Genomic DNA, 14,857 nt, shown 5'->3' with positions numbered 1-14,857 from the left:
TACTTATACCTAATATATGCCCTTCTTTGATTCACTTAATTGAATTTTTACATTTTTAATTTCATTTCTTATTCTTAATAAAAAATTGGAAGGCATTTTTCGTTTAGATCTTAACATTCATTAGATACATAAAAATTTATGTAAAAAATATTGTATTTCATGCAAATCTATCAGGGAAGTATGTTTTATAAATACTTGATGTATCTTTATAATATACAACCTTCTGGCATAATTTTAAATTGTAGGCACACTTCATGTAGTAAATTTTTTAATATCCTTGCCTGATTCTCAGAATTCTGTAAATCCATATTTATTATAATATATATAGGAACAAAAATTTTTAATAATTTACATTGATCTGAATATATTATTTTGTGTTTTAAAATTTCTTGACTTAAAAAACTTACCTCATTTAATACAACAGTTGGTATGAAGGAAATTTGTGGTGTTAAAGCATTTGTTAATTCCCCATATTTAGCCAAAAGTTCTTTGCCCTTATCTCCAATAAAGCACTTAAAGATAGGATTATAATCTATGTTCATTTTTTTTGCACAAATTTCCATGATATTTACTGGCACTATGTTATTTTTAATCATACAAGATAGATACTCTAACTGAATGGAGGTATTCTTCAGGATATCTATGGAACATGCATGAATGATATTTGCTCCACATTCAATGGGTCCATGTTGGCACATAAATTCATACCCATTTTCTGTTTTCACAGTCTGTAAGAATTTTGTAAACTCAAATAAGCTTAGACTTTAAAAGTTCATACTTATTTTCATTTATCTCTAGATTAATCAAATATTTCCAACCAAAAAATAATTAAATATTAAATATTAAGATAAGTAAGATATTTTCTAGTAATCTAATGTTGATTGTTACTAAAGTCAAAAATAAGATAATACTTTAGTTTACCAATAATTAGTCATTGTTTTAATTTTATATTGTTTCATGTTGTTCTTTATGGAAACATATCTTATTATACATACGTTATAATGTAAAAAGTAACGTTGATACGTATTTAAAAAAGGGATTGTACAGTATAACAGGATAAAAATATTTTACTATGTATATTATCTCTACTGTATTAATATCTGTAGAATAATAAACACATACATGAAAATCAAAATTAATATGTTACATTGTGAACGTATTGAGGAAACATACTGTTTTTAAATCATTTTTTCTCTTTATAAAGTATCCTACCGTAGCTTTCCCATATGGTATAAATTCCAACTGTACATTATTTGGAATTTTGTGGTACATTGGCAATAATTGTTTTATGAAAAAGTTGCGTGAATCTGGACATAGTGCTTCGTAATACACAGTTATGTGAACCTTTTGCTTACTCTCGTCATTTGTTAGCTGGTTGTCCTGAAGCTGTGCTATAGAAAACTTAGCAGATACCCAAGAAAATCGAGAAAGTTACATAATAGTAAATTAAAATTTTTATTTAAGCCATTGACACAAAAATAAAAATTTTATCTAATATTTTGTGTTGATATAACAGATAATTTCTACATTTAGAAAACAAAAATACAAATTTTAATAAAATTTCTGATTTTGGGCTTACTACAAATTTTTGCACATTTATATTTTTTACTTATTTAATGTAAATATGCGATATGTAATATAATAATGAGTAGAAGATAGGGATTGTCATCAAAACAAACCAAAAAAGCAGAATCCATAAGAAAAGCAATAAAGATATTATCTATCTATCTATTTAATGTAAAAAAAATGCATTTTTATACAATATTCTTATAATTGGAAAAGTTATTAAATCAGTTAATTTTAAATAAAAGTATTAAAGAAATAACGAATAATTCTAATATACAAATCAGAAACAAATATAATCTTGAAATATTAAATTATTCCATTTCGCATGACATTTGCTCGTAGATATATGGATTTTTACCTTCTATGCCATATTTCTCTTGAGTTAGATTCAACCATACTTTCGAGGATTGCCAAAGAAGTAAAACAGATATAGCAATCAATAATATCTTCCATCGAAAAATTCCTAGTCCCATTATCCGCAATTTTAAAGGTAGAAACTAGAACGATGGTACAGAATAAATCTTACTCGTGATATAACAATTTTAAACCAGACAAGAAATCTGTGCTGTCACATCGCAATAAACATGGAAGTGAATTAACAATATTCCGTACTGCCTACATTCCAACCGAGTTTCATTTTATCATAATATAAAACGACACACTTAATATAGATAAGATAAAATTCGATCAATATATAACTTACTAATCACATTCTTAAGATTATTTTCAATTCTTTTTATAAGTCCACTAAATAATGGATATATATACATACGTATACATGATTCTTTACTTTTACATTTATTATTAGTAAATTAATTCCCATAAATAGAAAATTAAATTTTGATTATTTATAACTTTTGAAATAATATGTTCTATTCACAAATTATATATATATATATATATGTATTATTAACAGTGGTAAACCAGAGTCAACAAATAACCTCAAATATCAATGAATCATTGGAGAAAATTATCATGCCTGCATAATTTGAATTCAACATATGATGCTTTTAAAATCAAAACTATCACAAATATATGTTTATATATATACAATTTTTATAATCATAAAAATTGAAGAAAATCAATAATTGGAACTAATTTGTATAATAATATCAAGATATTCATAGATCTTACATATAGTATTTACAATATTTTTTTTATATTTTTTATTAAATATATTGTACATTACATTTTTTATAAAAGTAAATTTTAATGAATTAAGTAAAGTCAAAAAGTTAAAATATTTTTGATTGTCATTACTAACATCTTAATACTTCTAGCTATTTTTCAATGTTTTCCAGTTCTTCCAAGAACATTTTACACTTTCCCTTAAGTATCTTAGTTGCTTCTACAAATAATACAGATGGTGGTAATGTTCCCACTGATTCAATGGTAACTATAGGAAGAAAGATATACATAATTAATATATCAACATGTGCATAATCTTTAAATGACAAATTTTTTAAATAAAGTATTTAAACTTACAAATAATATGATTTCGTACTCTACTTAACCGTACATATCCTTTGAGGTCTTCATGTTGAAACACATTTCTAGAACAGCTATCATAGCGAGGATTTTTAACCTTTGCTTCGCGTGATTCTGGATCACCTGGTTTAGTTTCAATTACTTCTATAACACCAATACTAAAGCAACTTTTCAAACGATCCGCCATTTCTCCTCTGACAGGTTTTACTAGTTGTATATCTGGTAATAGTCTATATGATGCAGTAGCTAAATAAAAAATAATTTCGAAAGTATTACAAGTAAAACTTATTAAAATAAATTCAGTTATATTAATATTATAAAATTTAATGATTTAAATGCTAATATTCAACCTACCTACAGGAGAAAATTTAGCATGGTCTTTCCCAATTCCTTTCACTGCATGCATAAAAACATGAATTTCTTGACCAGGGCGCATTTTACATATTAAAATATCATCTTCTAGAACACCTAATTGCTCTGCTCCTCGAGGATAAAGTTCTGCTTGACGACCAATGGGAACCCATTTAATATCTTTACTATACACTAAAAACAAAATTATTTTTCTTCTTACATTTGTATAACTTTTTTTTAACTATATTAAATATTTATGTACCATTGCTATTTCTATACATATCATTTGTTCTTCGAGAATCTTTAGGTGCTTGGGGATTCCAAGTACATGATACTTTAAGTTCATATCTTAGAGTATCTTGATCACTAACTTCATCTTCATCTTTAATAGTGGATGAAGGATACTCAAATAATCTTGGATCAGCTTGAAGTGGTACTAAACCTAATCTTTAATATGAACATACATATATATAAATTTATTGTTTTTGAATGAAAAAATAATATACATTTTAAATATAAATAACTACCTGTGAGCTAAAACTTCATCTTGAATTAAACTTGTGTTATTTACAATGTAAACCTTTTCTATAGCCATGGTTGGTACTTCACTTAAAAGGACTCTACGAAATGCGTTAGCAAATCCAACAGGATAACCTATTAAATCAAACTCTAACTCTCGTTCATCTTCAGACTCTCTTATCACTTGTATTTTGAATTCCTAAAAATATAAATCAGTATAGTATGTAATAATTTTATAAATATTAGAAATAATATATTTTTTATTCAGGATAAAAAATACTTTTTTAAAATTATGCAAGTTCCAATCTTGTTGTGGTTGATAATTAGTATATTCAGAAGCCTAAAAGATAAAATTATTATTAATAATTGCTAATTTGAATTATCACAAATATATATATACATATGTACATTGTAGAGCCTCACATTAGGTATACCATGTTCTTCAAGAATAACACGAGATTTTCGACTTCCTTCCATTATTTAATATTTGTTATGACATTGAGGTTACATTTACAGATAGCAGGAAAACGTGGAATAACTCTGGTGTTCCTCAAATTATAAAATATAAAACTGGTGTTCCTTAATACATTATGTTTCGCTTAAATTTAGGAAATATTTTTAGTATAATTTATGAATTAATAAAACGAATCACACAACTACTTCAGAAATATTAATATAAATAATATTTTACTTAGTTATCAGTACAAAAATTGATGGTATAATGGATTTTCAACGAAATTTTTCTTTATTTTTTTATTTTAATTTTATATTTAAATTAAAAGTTTATAGATATTATAGGTAATTCTTTTTTGATCACAGCCTATAAAATGCAAAAAAAATTTCATATACTTAAATTATTAAAGTAAATTTTTTATAGAATATACAAAGAAATGACTTAACAATAAATAGCAATAATGATAATAAATTGCATACTATTACATACATAAATATCTAATAATTCTAATATGTATTATTAGCATAGATATAATTTATTTATAGATAAGACATAATTTATTGCGTTAATAAATACAAAAATTAATAAAATCATCTAGTTTATTTGGCAGTTTTAATTGTAACAAATAAAGTATTTCAGCGAACAGTTTTTAACAGTTTATTTTCATGTTGGGTTATAAACATTATATTTTTAAATGATCATTTTTAGCAATTTCGAGAGATTGAAATTTGCTTTTCAGAAAACGACACATTCAAATGTCAATTGACAATACGTTTGTGACCTACTTCCCAACACTATGATGTTTTCCCTTTTTAATGCACATTATATATTTCTTTAATCCAAAGCAGCAGCACCAGAAATGATTTCAATTAATTCTCTAGTAATTACAGCTTGCCGAGTACGATTGAATGTCAGAGTTAATTTATCTATCATCTCCCCTGCATTTTTGCTAGCATTATCCATAGCAGTCATACGACTTGACTGTTCACTACAGGCACCTTCTTTCATAGAATAAAATAATAGAGAAGCTAGAGAAAATTCCAAATAGCTCTGAATTACACTTTCATCCAGAGAGTCATAAACTGACAATTTTGGTGCATTAACTACTGCATTTTTGTCAAAAAGGGGTAACTGATCAACAGCATATGATACCACAGACTTGAATCGATTGTACACAATGCGGCCAGAACCAAAACTGTACCTGTAGACATCAATATATTGATTCACATATGTTAACATGAAACAATTTTATACATTTGAAAATAATATATAATTATTAGCATACCCGCTATTCATAATTTCAATTGCTACTTTGGCAGCATCATTAAATGTGGGTGGTTTACGACCAACTTCAGATGCAACAAACAATATATTGTTAGCAAACAAACGTGATAAAATCGCTCGAGATTTTTCACCAACACATATAATCTTCGTATTTTCACGTTCTTTGGGATCAGCTAAAAGGACATCCCTAATGTTACGAGAAACTCCAGTGTGTACAGCACCACACAATCCTCGATCACTTGTTATTGCTACTACAAGCTTTTTCTCGTCATCTGGTGGTGCTTGAATTTCAGCTTGTTCATAAAATGCTTTTGTACCAATCCCAAGAGGTCTAGCTTGTTTTAAGTCTCTTTCCGCTCTATTATATTTAGCAGCTGACACCATCTTCATTGACTGAGTAATTTTTTGAATATTCTTTACAGATTTCAATCTTATAGAAATTGCTTTAAGAGTTGCCATACCACGTTTTTGTTGCTGCTGCTGCTGTTGAGCAGCAAGCCGCACAATTGTTGTCATATGATTAGAAAACATTTTGAAGTTGAATGTCCCTGTGAAGTTAAATAAAACATATATATATATATATATATACACACATTTTTATTGTAATCTCATAATATATACATCAATGTATTTATTAACTTAGGGTTTACAAACAAATCTTACAATATCAAATAGTCAAAATAATTAAACTTAATATCCGTTTTTCTCCAAATGAAAGAATTATTTATTAGAATTAGGAAAATTACTTTCTTACATTACCTTCATATAATATACTTTAATGTAGATCTCAAATTTTATTTTCAGATTACTTAATACTTTATTGGTAAAATATAACAGAAGTAAAATAAATTATAATACTTAAAACAAATATTGCAATTTTTAATGTAGGCTACTAATCATACATATACAAAATTTTTTAATATATTAGTAAAATTAATACTAATTTATAATTTCAACTTAGACTAATTAAATATAATCAAAACTAGTGATATACTACATAGAAATTGAAAAACATAACATTTTAAAGGAACACAAAGAACATTACTGCAAAACTCTTGTGTGAAAATACATTAAACTTACCAACACCGTTATTTAAGTTTTGGAAAATAAAACAATAAATTACATAAGACATACATTAATAAGATCATAAACTTAATAAACAAGATAGTAAAATACATTCGTAGTTTATATTCTTAATACATATTAATATTGCAATGTTAACATTATATCTATTACCAATATTAATTCATTTATTGTAATTTGTCATACTGAAAGATAATAATTACTATATTGTTCCATAGAAAACATTCATCTGTCTGACTGATTTAAAGATAGACTTCATAATGAAAATGAAATTTAACATAGATAAAAGTTTAAAAAAAAGGGAGAATGTAGAAAGCGAATAATATATGACACAATATAATGATATCACAGTAATAGCAATAATATATCAATAAATGTGAATTATTTTATACTTAACTACAATATTATCTGATTTATATAATCACAATGGATACCATTTGTGTTCAGAATTAATTTATTTCAATGCATATATTTGTTGCTTTTTATTTATTTTTTTTATAAATCAATTTATTAAAATAACTACTTTAATTTTTATCTATTATAATAATTGAAACTCACCGCACGACTTAGAATAATGCGATAAGAAATGAGAAAACTGTGTCAAACGGAATGGGAATTATCATAGAGCATGAAGTCCCTCACGAATCACGAACAAGTGTAATATCCATATATGCATGTAACTTCTATTACGGACGATCAATAGGCCCCCTGTGTGTAAAGATGTCTTACGACCTAGGGTATTTATGGATTCAGTGGTTATTTCAGGATTTCATTTGTATAGGTTAGCACCAATGGTATCCTAACTTCTCTGCTCATTAGACTGCCAAAATTTAAAGTAACTGCTAGGACATAAAGTCGACTATTTACAATTTTAACTAACTTAATCGACTAATTGTACGAGATATAGATATATGATATGTGAAAATTCCCTTTTTTCAGGACCCTCTTACTAGATCTAGGTATCTTCCTTTCCAGGATCCAGTAATCAATTATACATTTGATCGATAATTCTCGCCATTATTCCTAACAACGTAATGTACACGTATAAATATAAATGCATTATGCATGGATTTAGTTAACATTAACATAATGTACATGACTAATTATGTTACTATTAGTTTTTATGTAAGTTTTTGTATTGGGTAGTTCAGGTATTTGTTGTAGCAAACAATACAAAAAAGGTTAATAATTTATTTGAAATTTTATTTTACTCTTATTACATAATGAATTGTGTATTTAATATAGAAATTGTGACTTTTATCTCTTTTTTAATATCAATTCATTATTAAAATTGCTTATAAGAAAACAAAATGAAATGTTTCAAAATATATGATTTAAGATACGTAAAATACACATGATATAATGTACATGAACACATGTATATATACATATTTACATATTAGCAATATTTTCACAGTTTTAATTTTTATTAACAGTATATGAGTTTGTTCCAAAAGTTTCTTTTGTTTTATAAGGAAATAATTGATGCACAACATTTTTTGTTTTATATTATTTTATTGAATTTTATAATAATAGAACAAAATAATATAAAACAAAAAATGTTGTGCATTTATTATTTTCTTATAAAATGAAAGAAACTTTTGGGACAGCCTAATATATTATTATATTACCAATAGTGTTCACAGATATGCCAGATTTCAATGAATTTTATTATTAAATTAGTCAGCTTTTTTATTTCCCCGTGTTTTCCAAGCTACTATAAGATTCCAGGAAAAGAACAAAGAAAAAGAATGAACTTGAGATGCTAAAAGAATAAATGCATACCATAATAATCCATATGGTAGATCCTAGAAATTAATTTTTATAGATTTAACAAATATTTTATATGAAAATTTCCAATAATAGATAATATATGACTTATTAATACCTGCCAAAAGTGAATTTCATTTGTTTTACCAACAGTTAAATATTTCCAAACATCCTTGAAATAATATACAACTCCATAAAGTAATGGACCATATCCTAATAGGATGATACCTATCATGTACTGTTTTAATGTTTTAATTCTGTTTCTTTTAATAGCAGACAATGCAAGAAAACTTAACATCAAACTTGTGCACCAAATATATTCCCACCATAAAGGCTATAAGAAAAGGGAGATATTATAATTTAATAGATTAATGTTTTATATTAAAGATCATATACCTGAGGTACTTGTAGTTCTTCAATCTCCAAAATAAATATATCCAAATGGTCTAAAATATCGGCTGATAGCTTGGCAAGCATAACGAAGAAAAGAAGATAATGAAAAAATATGCAATATTTCAGTCTTGATTTATTTGTTGCGCTAAAAGGAATGCACGTTTAATTCTAATAATAAATAAATAACAGTTGAGGAATGATTTATTTTTAATTATTATTTTATTCAATTTTAGAAATATTATACGTGTAGAATATCAAAATATTTTTAATGAAAGAAAGAGAAAAGTAGCTGATATACATGTCGTTTTTGTTATGTCTTAATTACCTGATTTGATAATGACCAGCAATCTTTTGTCTATGATTAAAATCACTTCCATCTGTACCCAGAGCCTGGGACAGTGTTACTTTTGAAGCCATATTTCGAAATTATGGTGACTAAGATATAAGAAATCAGTTTCTGTTTTAACAACAGAAATTTACGTATAAACAATTTTCGAGCTGCAATTCAAGATAAACCATTCGGCACTTCATTACCAACTATTTTACTATTTTTAAACTTTTTCGAAGCTCTGTTAGTGGCCTCATGGGTCACGGATCTGTGCAAATGTGTCGCTTTTATTAAGTCACGTTTTCATTTTATGAAACTGAACATCATTTTTACTGATTTTCTTTTTTATATTTTTTTCACAAATAGATATTTTTAATTATTATAATTTATTATTTGTATCATTTTGTAAGTCGATAAATCAAAATCTTGTAACTATTTAGTAGATATAGATAAATAATGTAAAATGAAGATTATCATCATGAACATTAGTTTCGCATTATATTATATGATATAATTAGAATTTATTACATTTAAAAAAAATTTTTTGAAATAAATAATACAGTTTTGTTTCTAGATAATACACAAAATTATATTACGTACCACGCAATTACTTTCTATTATGTTTTATATTAGCGAAGGAAATTATATGTTTTATATATTATATGAAGATAGGCAAGACATTTTTTTAGAGTTTCATTTTTAATTTTATTTATACATAATGAAGTGAATTCATTGTCATAGATAGTAGACAAAAAAATGATAGAATGCGTACATATAACATACAAGTTCTATTTCAATTAATCTATATAATATATATGTATGTATAACAGTTTGAAACATGACTGTAATTTAAAAGGTGTGAGATTTAAATATTGAACACGTGTATTACGAAACATAACCTTAAATATGGAACATTGAATTTAACATTCAAAATATTATAAAATATTATGAATGATATAAAGTGATATGATAATAACAATGTTACAAAACGTATAAAGAAAAAGTGTTATTTATACAAATTGATAATAATTATGATGTAAAATTAATAATGTTATGATATAAAATAGAGGAATATTACTATAATATTATTTAACGAATAAATCCAATTTGTTTTTATTAAAATGAGTTTTAATGAAGTAAAAGAATTCATTGAAGAAGGAGATGTAGTCATTTTATACTTAGGACATAATAATATGCATTCTTTAGAAATAAAGGCAAAAATTCCCAATAAAAATGGTGAAATGGTTGACAATGTTTTTCAAACAAAATATGGTGCACTTAGAGTATTTTCTCTTGTGGGACACAAATATGGAACCATGAAAAGACTTTCGAAAGGATGGGCATATGTTTTACAACCAACATCAGAACTTTGGACATTGACAGTACCTCATAGGACACAAATTATATATAGCCCTGACATAAGTTTGATCATACACTTGTTGGATTTAGTACCAGGAAACATAGTTATTGAAACAGGTTCATCAACTATTAACTATTTCCTAAATACTTGTTTGATTTAATTCTAAAAGTACTAACTTATCAATATATTTTATATTGGAATTTTACTTATTAATGCATTTTGAAGTTACATTTAGTTCATATAATTATCACATTCTTAGTTTTACTATCTTATTGTTTTAGGTACTGGAAGCGGATCTCTTTCCCATGCTCTTATTCGTGCAATTCGCCCTCACGGTCATCTTTATACATTTGATTTTCACGAGCAGCGTGTAAATATTGCTCAAGCAGAGTTTGAAAGACATGGTCTTAGTAAATTTGTAACTTCAAATCATAAAGATGTTTGTATGGAAGGTTTTGGAAAAGAATTAGAAACAAAAGCAGATGCAATTTTTTTAGACCTGCCACATCCATGGTTAGCAATAGATCATGCAGTGGTTACTTTAAAGAAATCAGGTACAAATTGTTTTAGCGAAAAATTTTATTTTAGTTTTTCAGTTACTACGAACTTACATAAACAAATTAATAATAATTAACACAGTAGGACAAAGAAATGATTTTTTGATTATTTTATGTTTAGGTGGAAAACTATGTTCTTTTTCTCCTTGTATTGAGCAGGTTCAACGTACTTGTGCAAAATTAGTATCAAAAGGATTCATTGAGTTGAATACCTACGAATGTTTACAAAGAGAAGTACATGTACAATATAGAAACCTTCCTATACTGAATTTAGAATACCTGCAATATGAGGTATATATAATAGATGCAATATATAGAATTAATATATGTGTCGTAAAATGAAAGATTCTTTTTATTAAGTATTATTTTTCGTTAAATTCTTATAAAAAGATATGTGTATAAATATCATAACTCAAATGGCACGAGCTTAGTTTATGTTTTACACTTAGGATGATATTAAATATCAGTTTTGAAAATATTAATATGACCTTTTTTGGTAACTATGTTTTAGGATATACACGAAGATATGGCACAACAAAGTGAATATGAAAAAGAAGAGAGAAAGTTGCTTACTGCAATGCATGCTCGTTCTTTACCTGGTCATACAGGATTCATTACAATTGCTACATTACCTCCATTTTGTGTACGAAAGATAGAAATGGATTTAAAATAAAAAAATTGAGAATATTTGTAATTGTACTAAAATATCATAAAATTGCTATTTACTATATGTATAGTATTGAAACTTAATTTTCGTAGAACAACTTTAATACTGCTCAAAATAGCATCTGTGATAATAAAGTAAAGCATAAAATAACAAGTGATAATCAGATCTCAAGTTTTTCTTTATATGCACGATAATCTTATTAAAATTATTGAATATTTTATGTTTCTACTTTGCTGGGGTTCCATGATAAATAATCCACTCGGGTGGCTGCCTGGTATTCCTTTACCAAATATTCAACGACTTCTCTAGAATTATCCAATTCGTCCAAATTATCTTCGAACATTTTTTCCTTACGAAATTGTTCTAAAAATGCTTCTCGCTTTCGTAATTTATCATACTGTTGTAAGGCACGGTCAAATAACTGAAATACATATGTATTACAGATTTAACAAGGCTTTTAATTGTTTGTAAACATAATTATCAAATAATTTTGAAAGCACTAAATTTAATAATTAAAATAATTTAGTACCGTTTAATATAAAGATATTTTTGCAACTTACTGATGATATGTTAGTATGATTGGCTAACATTAAGCCAGATACTCTATGTGTACTTTGAATATATGGTGATTTTCTTGAAAGGGCTACTTGTATACTAGCAGGACCCCAAGGTATAAATTGCGCAAGTTTTCTTTCTCTGATCCTTTGTAAAGATTTATGAACTTGGGTTGGATCTACTTCACCCTAAAACATTGTATTTATAAGATTTTATTTTTATTTTTACCCTTAATATTTCTAATAAAACGTACTTGAATGATGTTTAAGATAGATATATAACAGTGAGATGCATTTCTATCTAATGCTGTAGAAACCATCATATTTTTCGGCTGAAGCAAACGTCTCATTACATCTAATACAGAAGTTTTTCTTACAGATGCTCCCTGTGAATTATATTTTATTAAATATGTATATTTTTAAAAAAATTTTAAATTTGGAATAAGAAACAAAGTTGCTCTATATATTTCATTAAATGAATACTTACTTCTTGATCTGTAGTAAGAGGAGTATAACCAGTCATGAGGAAATGTAATCGTGGTGTTGGAATTAATGGAGCAATTAAACCAACTAAGTCATTGTTCATATAAGAAGGATACCTAGTATTACATGTGAATTAGATAAATAAATCTTTATAATCTTTTACATTAATTTTTTAAGCAAAATACATATAAATGGTATATTACCGAAGTGTGGTGGTGCTAACAGACATTATTGTAGAAACAAGTTTATTAATTTGTGTAAAACTAGGATTTTGGATATGAAGTCTATCTGATGCTATTCTATTAAGTGCTGTGTTGTCGAGAACAACAACACAATCAGCACATTGTGTTAACCTTTTTAAAGTTAATAAGGAATTGTATGGCTGTACAACTACATCGCTGAAAAGAATTTTCTTTTTAATTTATTTATATTAAAAACGTACTATTGTTTTAATTATTATAATATAGTTTTATTGCATAATATATACCTTATCTCATCTTGGTTTGGGAAAACGCTATATGTTTCAAGTAATTTTTTTGGAAACCTATCTGCGAGGGATTCAAGCATGAATGAACCCATACCTGAACCAGTACCACCTGCGATAGAATGACACAAAACAAATCCCTGTAAATTAACATAATGATTACAATATTAATGATAGAAATTCAAATAACATAACTACACATACCTCTAAACTATCACTTCCATCTGCTTCTCTGTCTAAAATATCAAATATTTCTTCTTGAAGTTTCTCTCCTTGATGATAACCAGATGCCCAATTATTACCAGCACCACCTCCATGTTTTGATAAATAAATATTCTCTGGATTATATAACTTGTGGAAAATAATATTTATAATAACAATGTATTTTAATAAAGAATATATTCATATAAATTCATGAAGTTAAACATACTTATAATATTTATACAAAATATAGTAATGAATACCTTTGAGTAGGGAGAATTCATAATTGTATGAATTACTCTGGGTTCCAAATCTAATAATACTGCTCTTGGTATATAATGTTCATCATCTGATTGATAAAAAAATACATCTTTTCTGTCTGTACCTTCTGTTGCATAATCTTTTAAAATACCTTCTGGACTAATACCATGTTCAGCGCATAATTTTTTCCAAAACTCAAATCCAACTAAAAATTGAAATTCTTTTATTATTTATTTTTTTGCTAATGTAGTATCATAATACATCTTATGAATATATCTTCAAAACAGAAATTTAGTTTCCTACTTTCGTGGTACATAAATTTTACAATCTTTATATTTCTAGTAGAAAACTAAAGATAAACAAAGATTATTTTAATAAAATATTAATGAAATAATAAATTATACGTAATTAAAAGTAAGTTATTTGGTTACATTTGCAAATTAATAAGAAGAAAAACAGAGAACAACATTTTAACAAAGATGTAAATTGCATGGTTACTTACTTTGATTACCGCATTGGCCAAGTTGTAAAGTTATCATTTCACAAGGCATCTTGAATTTCTTATTTAATTCTTATTGAGAATTCAATTCTTTATTATAATTACTTCACTTTGATTTTACGCGCGATGAACCTTCAATTTGATTGATACTTCACATATTACAAATATAACTATTCTTTGCGAATATTACAATAATATATATATATATGATTATGTTATTCGTACAGTTACGAAATATTTTTGATTACTGATAATAGAATTATGCACACAGAATAATATTATTCGAATCTGAATGTTATTGCTGTTGTATTCAGTTATAGATGGTGCTGCGTTAAATGTCAATGTTTTTCGCCGTTTGAAACTTCAATCAGTTTAAAAATGCAAGGAAAATTTTCATCATGAATGAATTTATATTATAATGAAACAATACAGACAGAAAAACATTTTTTAATTATTTTGGATAGTTTTACATTTTAAAGAAATAATGGTTTTTATATTTAAAGAGGTTGGACGCAATAAATAGATCTTACATTACACTAATCAAAATTGTATTAT

At 26.1% G+C, this 14,857-nt stretch overlaps 6 protein-coding genes across 13 annotated transcripts; 1 reads left to right on the top strand and 5 right to left on the bottom strand.

The window, feature by feature from the left end:
* Positions 1 to 135: 135 nt before the first annotated feature.
* LOC126871459 (GILT-like protein 1) lies at positions 136 to 2,563 on the bottom strand. 6 transcript variants are annotated; one of them, XM_050630330.1, is made up of 4 exons: positions 1,925 to 2,554; positions 1,174 to 1,391; positions 408 to 728; positions 136 to 296 (listed from the first exon to the last, which is right to left on the bottom strand). In XM_050630330.1, exons 1-4 carry the CDS (start codon positions 2,037 to 2,039, stop codon positions 207 to 209), a joined length of 744 nt encoding a protein of 247 aa, XP_050486287.1. In that variant the 5' UTR covers positions 2,040 to 2,554; the 3' UTR covers positions 136 to 206. The 6 variants fall into 6 exon arrangements, with proteins under 6 accessions (XP_050486287.1, XP_050486288.1, XP_050486285.1 ...); XM_050630331.1 differs by having other exon boundaries at positions 1,213 to 1,391; positions 1,925 to 2,546; XM_050630328.1 differs by having other exon boundaries at positions 136 to 728; positions 1,925 to 2,563.
* A 140-nt stretch (positions 2,564 to 2,703) lies between these two features.
* On the bottom strand, positions 2,704 to 4,606 carry LOC126871450 (DNA-directed RNA polymerases I and III subunit RPAC1). 2 transcript variants are annotated; one of them, XM_050630311.1, is made up of 7 exons: positions 4,333 to 4,606; positions 4,205 to 4,264; positions 3,933 to 4,123; positions 3,668 to 3,852; positions 3,409 to 3,597; positions 3,052 to 3,300; positions 2,704 to 2,962 (listed from the first exon to the last, which is right to left on the bottom strand). In XM_050630311.1, the coding sequence occupies exons 1-7, from the start codon at positions 4,399 to 4,401 to the stop codon at positions 2,847 to 2,849; spliced, it is 1,059 nt and encodes a 352-aa protein (XP_050486268.1). In that variant the 5' UTR covers positions 4,402 to 4,606; the 3' UTR covers positions 2,704 to 2,846. The 2 variants fall into 2 exon arrangements, with proteins under 2 accessions (XP_050486268.1, XP_050486269.1); XM_050630312.1 differs by having other exon boundaries at positions 4,348 to 4,600.
* Positions 4,607 to 4,959: 353 nt separating this feature from the next.
* LOC126871457 (ATP synthase subunit gamma, mitochondrial) lies at positions 4,960 to 7,458 on the bottom strand. Of its 2 annotated transcripts, none has more exons than XM_050630325.1 (3): positions 7,304 to 7,458; positions 5,664 to 6,210; positions 4,960 to 5,579 (listed from the first exon to the last, which is right to left on the bottom strand). In XM_050630325.1, exons 2-3 carry the CDS (start codon positions 6,191 to 6,193, stop codon positions 5,213 to 5,215), a joined length of 897 nt encoding a protein of 298 aa, XP_050486282.1. In that variant the 5' UTR covers positions 6,194 to 6,210; positions 7,304 to 7,458; the 3' UTR covers positions 4,960 to 5,212. The 2 variants fall into 2 exon arrangements, with proteins under 2 accessions (XP_050486282.1, XP_050486283.1); XM_050630326.1 differs by lacking the exon at positions 7,304 to 7,458 and adding an exon at positions 7,143 to 7,297.
* Positions 7,459 to 7,922: 464 nt separating this feature from the next.
* On the bottom strand, positions 7,923 to 9,569 carry LOC126871464 (protein jagunal). The gene is made up of 4 exons (XM_050630349.1): positions 9,234 to 9,569; positions 8,912 to 9,053; positions 8,634 to 8,849; positions 7,923 to 8,553 (listed from the first exon to the last, which is right to left on the bottom strand). The coding sequence occupies exons 1-4, from the start codon at positions 9,323 to 9,325 to the stop codon at positions 8,425 to 8,427; spliced, it is 579 nt and encodes a 192-aa protein (XP_050486306.1). The 5' UTR covers positions 9,326 to 9,569; the 3' UTR covers positions 7,923 to 8,424.
* Positions 9,570 to 9,824: 255 nt separating this feature from the next.
* On the top strand, positions 9,825 to 11,985 carry LOC126871454 (tRNA (adenine(58)-N(1))-methyltransferase catalytic subunit TRMT61A). Its single transcript, XM_050630321.1, has 4 exons — positions 9,825 to 10,712; positions 10,878 to 11,150; positions 11,275 to 11,444; positions 11,665 to 11,985. Exons 1-4 carry the CDS (start codon positions 10,358 to 10,360, stop codon positions 11,824 to 11,826), a joined length of 960 nt encoding a protein of 319 aa, XP_050486278.1. The 5' UTR covers positions 9,825 to 10,357; the 3' UTR covers positions 11,827 to 11,985.
* Positions 11,981 to 14,757, bottom strand: LOC126871443 (tubulin gamma-2 chain). The gene is made up of 9 exons (XM_050630287.1): positions 14,306 to 14,757; positions 13,806 to 14,008; positions 13,546 to 13,692; positions 13,345 to 13,481; positions 13,061 to 13,255; positions 12,862 to 12,973; positions 12,629 to 12,760; positions 12,381 to 12,563; positions 11,981 to 12,241 (listed from the first exon to the last, which is right to left on the bottom strand). Exons 1-9 carry the CDS (start codon positions 14,352 to 14,354, stop codon positions 12,038 to 12,040), a joined length of 1,362 nt encoding a protein of 453 aa, XP_050486244.1. The 5' UTR covers positions 14,355 to 14,757; the 3' UTR covers positions 11,981 to 12,037.
* Between the last annotated feature and the right edge of the window lie 100 nt (positions 14,758 to 14,857).

The sequence above is a fragment of the Bombus huntii genome, chromosome 11 (assembly GCF_024542735.1).
Source record: "Bombus huntii isolate Logan2020A chromosome 11, iyBomHunt1.1, whole genome shotgun sequence".
Taxonomy (NCBI): Eukaryota; Metazoa; Arthropoda; class Insecta; order Hymenoptera; family Apidae; genus Bombus; species Bombus huntii.
This window is presented reverse-complemented; position numbering and strand designations above follow the sequence as displayed.

What these genes read in the sequence shown, in the direction of transcription:
- LOC126871459 (XM_050630328.1), bottom strand. Translation starts at nt 2,039, where the DNA reads ATGGGACTAGGAATTTTTCGATGGAAGATATTATTGATTGCTATATCT. An exon ending in AGAGAAATATGGCATAGAAG is followed by an intron (nt 1,392 to 1,924) that starts GTAAAAATCCAT and finishes AGTTTTCTATAG; the next exon opens with CACAGCTTCAGGACAACCAG. An exon ending in GAAAAAATGATTTAAAAACA is followed by an intron (nt 729 to 1,173) that starts GTATGTTTCCTC and finishes AAATTCTTACAG; the next exon opens with ACTGTGAAAACAGAAAATGG.
- LOC126871450 (XM_050630311.1), bottom strand. Translation starts at nt 4,401, where the DNA reads ATGGAAGGAAGTCGAAAATCTCGTGTTATTCTTGAAGAACATGGTATA. An exon ending in CTAATGTGAGGCTCTACAAT is followed by an intron (nt 4,265 to 4,332) that starts GTACATATGTAT and finishes TTTATCTTTTAG; the next exon opens with GCTTCTGAATATACTAATTA. An exon ending in AGTACGAAATCATATTATTT is followed by an intron (nt 2,963 to 3,051) that starts GTAAGTTTAAAT and finishes TTCTTCCTATAG; the next exon opens with TTACCATTGAATCAGTGGGA.
- LOC126871457 (XM_050630325.1), bottom strand. Translation starts at nt 6,193, where the DNA reads ATGTTTTCTAATCATATGACAACAATTGTGCGGCTTGCTGCTCAACAG. An exon ending in ATTGAAATTATGAATAGCGG is followed by an intron (nt 5,580 to 5,663) that starts GTATGCTAATAA and finishes TGATGTCTACAG; the next exon opens with GTACAGTTTTGGTTCTGGCC.
- LOC126871464 (XM_050630349.1), bottom strand. Translation starts at nt 9,325, where the DNA reads ATGGCTTCAAAAGTAACACTGTCCCAGGCTCTGGGTACAGATGGAAGT. An exon ending in GCTGGTCATTATCAAATCAG is followed by an intron (nt 9,054 to 9,233) that starts GTAATTAAGACA and finishes CATTCCTTTTAG; the next exon opens with CGCAACAAATAAATCAAGAC. An exon ending in AAGAACTACAAGTACCTCAG is followed by an intron (nt 8,850 to 8,911) that starts GTATATGATCTT and finishes CTTTTCTTATAG; the next exon opens with CCTTTATGGTGGGAATATAT.
- LOC126871454 (XM_050630321.1), top strand. Translation starts at nt 10,358, where the DNA reads ATGAGTTTTAATGAAGTAAAAGAATTCATTGAAGAAGGAGATGTAGTC. An exon ending in AAACATAGTTATTGAAACAG is followed by an intron (nt 10,713 to 10,877) that starts GTTCATCAACTA and finishes TTATTGTTTTAG; the next exon opens with GTACTGGAAGCGGATCTCTT. An exon ending in GGTTACTTTAAAGAAATCAG is followed by an intron (nt 11,151 to 11,274) that starts GTACAAATTGTT and finishes TTTTATGTTTAG; the next exon opens with GTGGAAAACTATGTTCTTTT.
- LOC126871443 (XM_050630287.1), bottom strand. Translation starts at nt 14,354, where the DNA reads ATGCCTTGTGAAATGATAACTTTACAACTTGGCCAATGCGGTAATCAA. An exon ending in ATGGAAGTGATAGTTTAGAG is followed by an intron (nt 13,482 to 13,545) that starts GTATGTGTAGTT and finishes GTTAATTTACAG; the next exon opens with GGATTTGTTTTGTGTCATTC. An exon ending in CTCTTACTACAGATCAAGAA is followed by an intron (nt 12,761 to 12,861) that starts GTAAGTATTCAT and finishes TATAATTCACAG; the next exon opens with GGAGCATCTGTAAGAAAAAC.